Source organism: Rhea pennata, chromosome 14 (genome assembly GCF_028389875.1).
Source record: "Rhea pennata isolate bPtePen1 chromosome 14, bPtePen1.pri, whole genome shotgun sequence".
Classification (NCBI taxonomy): Eukaryota; Metazoa; Chordata; class Aves; order Rheiformes; family Rheidae; genus Rhea; species Rhea pennata.
Genome location: NC_084676.1, coordinates 1708530 through 1712890, shown reverse-complemented (window position 1 = coordinate 1712890; position 4361 = coordinate 1708530). Strand labels below are relative to the sequence as shown.

General features: G+C 63.8%; 1 protein-coding gene across 1 annotated transcript; it reads right to left on the bottom strand.

Moving 5' to 3' along the window:
- Positions 1 to 341: 341 nt before the first annotated feature.
- Positions 342 to 3463, bottom strand: LOC134146688 (protocadherin gamma-B5-like). Its single transcript, XM_062587144.1, has one exon. It carries the CDS (start codon positions 3160 to 3162, stop codon positions 643 to 645), a length of 2520 nt encoding a protein of 839 aa, XP_062443128.1. The 5' UTR covers positions 3163 to 3463; the 3' UTR covers positions 342 to 642.
- Positions 3464 to 4361: the final 898 nt, after the last annotated feature.

Sequence of the window (4361 nt, the reverse complement as noted above, 5' to 3'; positions counted from 1 at the left end):
TGCCTTTCACTTTTGCTTTCCCACACACCTCAGAGGCTGCTGTGAATTACATTTCATTCTCACCCCCACCCCACCAACACACACACACCGCTTAAGGGCCATTTTTCTAACCTTACACGAGCTTCCTTTCTATCTTTAATATAGCCAATAAGCATTACGCAGAGATGCACGTGGTCGAAGCCCATCTGCCAACAAGCGCTGGAGCAGCTGCGCCTTAGCAAAGCGTGCTCCAGTCGGCACAGTCACTAGTGTGAGCGAGAAGAGCCCGTGCGGAAACGAAGCGGGGCCTGCGCCGCGCCGCGCCGCGCCGCGCCGCGCCGCGCCGCGCCGCGCCGCGCCGCGCCGCGCCTCTCATAGGCAAATCCCCATGTCATTCAGTGTGGCAACAGACATTCATGTTACTAATTTCTCTGCTGCCTCTGACATCGATCCGCGATCTACGCCCTGGTCTGTTCCCCCTCGGCATACCTCCCAAACTGTGAGCAGAAGAACCCTACGGGAGCACTTGCTGCTCCTAAAAGCAAGGCGTCACCGGAGTGTTGCTTGTTCTCAGTCATTCGTCCGTTCATCCATTCGCCTCAACAGGCGCTCCCCTTTCCTCGTTAAGATGCAAATACAATCGAGGAGAAGCAGCACAGGCTGCTAAAGCTTACGAAAACTACAAACGAGCAGACGCGGGGGGTGTGCAGATAAGGAAGGGTGCGAGAAGAGGGCTGGGGTCGGCTTACAGACCTGCACTGCGTCGGGGTGCGACGGCGGCTCTGCCGGGGCACGGCTGCTGCTGGGCGTCAGCATCGCGGGCGGGTCGCCGCTGAGAAGATCGTCGACGGCGCGGCTGGGGAGCGGGGCCGGCAGCAAGGCGCACTCGGCGACGGCGCGGCCCGGCGCCACGCACAGGTTGTAGGAGTAGGGCAAGGTGCCCTCGCAGAAGTCGGCCGGGAAGGCGGGGCCGGCGGCGGCGAAGCGCTCGGCGCCCAGGCAGCGCAGGACGGCGGGCGGCCCGGCGCGCCGCACCCGCGCCGCCACGGCCAGCGCCACGCTCAGCACGAACAAGGCGCAGAGCAGCGCCAGCGCCAGCACCAGGTAGAACTGCAAATCCGCCGGCGACTCGGCGCCCGCCGCCCGCTCGCTCAGCGCCGGCAGCGCCTCCTGCAAGCTCTCGGCCAGCACCACGTGCAGCGTGGCCGTGGCCGACAGCGCCGGCTGCCCGTGGTCCTTCACCACCACCACGAGGCGCTGCCGGGCCGCGTCGCGCTCCGACACGGCCCGCGCCGTCCGCACCTCGCCGCTGTGCAGCCCCAGCCGGAAGAGCGCCGGCTCCGTCGCCTGCAGCAGCTCGTACGACAGCCACGCGTTGCGCCCCGCGTCCGCGTCCACCGCCACCACCTTGGCCACCAGGTAGCCCGCCTCGGCCGACCGCGGCACCACCTCGAACGGGCCCGCGCCGGGGCTCGCCGCCGCCGCCGGCCACAGCACCTGCGGCGCGTTGTCGTTGAGGTCCAGCACGAAGACGCGCACCGTCGCCGTCGAGCTGCGCGCCGGCGACCCGCCGTCCTGCGCCCTCACCTCCACGGCGAACTCGCGGCACTGCTCGTAGTCGAAGGAGCGCTGCGCGTACAGCGCGCCGCTCCGCGCCTCCACCGACACGTAGGGCGCCGCCGCCGCCTCGCCCGCGCTGCCGCCCGCCAGCCAGTAGCTCACGCGCCCGTTGGCGCCCGCGTCCGCGTCCCGCGCGCGGACGCGCAGCACCGCCGCGCCCGCCGCGTTGTTCTCCGCCACGTAGGCGCTGTAGGCCGCTTCCTCGAACACCGGCGCGTTGTCGTTCACGTCCGACACGGCCAGCGCCAGCGTCGTGCGGCTGCAGAGCGCCGGGCTCCCGCCGTCGCTCGCCACCACCGTCACGTTGTGCTCGGCCGCCCGCTCCCTGTCCAGCGCGCTCGCCGTCACCACCTTGTACGAGCTGCCCGACGACGCCACGATGGCGAACGGCGACTCGCCCTCCAGCTCGCACCGCACCTTCCCGTTGTCGCCAGAGTCCCGGTCTCGCACCTTGACGAGGGCGACGACGGTGCCGAGCGGGGAGTCCTCGGGCACCGGGCTCGACACCGACAGCGTCGTTATCTCGGGCGCGTTGTCGTTCTCGTCTGTGACCTCTACGAGGACCTGGCAGTGACCGCTGAGCCCGCCCCCGTCCCTCGCTTCCACGCCGAAGCTGTATTCGTTCCTCTCCTCGAAATCCAAGGTCCCTTCGTTTCGGATGTCGCCGCTGTCGCTGTCTATGCTGAAGACAGCGCGGACAGCCTCGGGCACGTTGCTGAAGGCGTAGGAGACGCGGCCGTTGGAGCCCGCATCCGCGTCCGTGGCTCGCACCCGCAGCACCAGCGACCCCGCCGGCGCGTTCTCCCGCACTCGCGCCTCGTAGGCGCTTTTGCTGAACACGGGCGCGTTGTCATTCGCGTCTGTCACGTTGATGCGAATCTGCACCGTGCCCGACCTCGCCGGAGACCCGCCGTCCACCGCCGTCAGCACCATCTGGAAGGAGCTCTGCTTCTCACGATCCAAAGCTGCTTCTAACACCAGCTCGGGCTGCCTCTTGCCACTTGCAGTCTCCTTCACCGCCAGCGAGAAGGAGGGGCTGTCAGTGAGCTGGTAGCTGAGCAGCGAGTTGCTTCCCACGTCCGGATCTTGCGCCATCTCCAGGGGAAACCGCGCACCAGGAACAGTCCATTCCGCAATCTCCAGATCGAGAGCTGCCTTGCTGAAGACCGGCGAGTTGTCATTGATGTCCTGGATGGCCACGTCGACGTGGAAAACGTTGAGCGGGTTCTGCAGCACCACCTCGAAACTGACCGAGCAGGACGCGGAGTCGCCGCACATCTCCTCCCGGTCCAGCCTCTCGCTCACGTACAGGTGCCCGTTCTCCGCGCCCACCGCGAAGTAGGGCTTCTCCGAGCTGATGCGCAGCTGCCGCGCCGGCAGGTCTGCCGGGCTCAGCCCCAGGTCCCGCGCCAACGGCCCCACCAGGGAGCCGCTGCCCGTCTCCTCGGGAACCGCATAGCGCAGCCGCTCCGGCGCCGCCCGGCAGCACACCGGCAGCAGCACGGCCAGCAGCGCGACGTGCCTGGCTGCTGCCCGCCGCTGCGCTCCCTGCCTCGCTCCCATCCCCGCCGCTCGCCGCCTTCGCCGCGCCTCGCCTCCCGTCCTCCGACGCCGCCCTGCTCTGCAGATCCCCCGCAGCTGGCTCACAGGTCGACCGGCGCGGCGAGACCCAGTCCGCCTCTGCTCCGCTCCGCTCTTCCGGCTCCGAGGCGGGCACTGCGCGAGCGAGCAGCCGCCCCGCGGGAGGCTGCGGCGGCTCCGGCTCCGGCTCCGGCTCCGGCTCCGTCTGCGGCGGCGGCTGCGGCGGCGCTTCGCATCGGGCAACAGCGGCACCCGGAGTCCCCGCGCCGCCACTGCAGCCGGCTCGCACTCGCACAACGAGGTATTTCTTCACTACTGTAGTTATCCACTACAGGATAGTAAAAGCAACAGACCCGTACAATGATTTCATAGCTTGAGAAGACTTTGAAAGCAATAACCCTATGTCAGTATTTTTTGTTCTTTTTCTTTCCCTTCTTCCGTCTCTGTGAGTGTGACTCATTCCCTGACTCGGGATGAAGGCAAAGAAAGAAATAAATAGGACAGAGTGATAAATAAGATTTCTCATGCAGAGGATGAAACGCATGCCCAGGTTGGGAAGGGGCTCGTCTGAATATTTCACACTTCTATTTCCGGTAAGCCACACCAGTTTGGTAAAGCGCTGTGCTTAGTTGCAAGCAAAAGGGAGAAGGAGTAGGAAATCTTAGAAGACCAAGCTATTCCTCCTTCTCAGTTTGGGAATCAGGTCCGTGATTTTATGGCAGGCCTCCAAACGCTTTCCAGCTTGTCTAAGTCTCACCTTACTTTTATATGTAGGTGCCTGAGGTTTGTTCTTTCCTTTTTATAAGCAAATAATATTGATTGAGAAGAAAGGACCCTAAAGGTATCGTACGTGTTAGCATACTAACATAACTGAGCTGCCTATTAAACTTGCTCTTTTTCTATATCAGTACCAGGCTGGCCAATCTACAACGTAGATTGTTTGCCCTAAGCACATCCTGATGCTGATTCTTAGCGCTGTCCATAAAAAGCTCAGGGTACGCTTGGCTGAAACTCTGCAGTCTGAGGTCTGCTGTAAAAATGATTTCACACTGTTATGCCTGAGACCTTGTTGCCTTGGGGAGCTTCTAGGCAAAAGTCCTGTTACCAGGCCTTATCCAGGCTTAGGCTATCCTATTCAGCTGGAATTACTTCTGCCTGCAACTGTGACCTTCCTTCTGCCA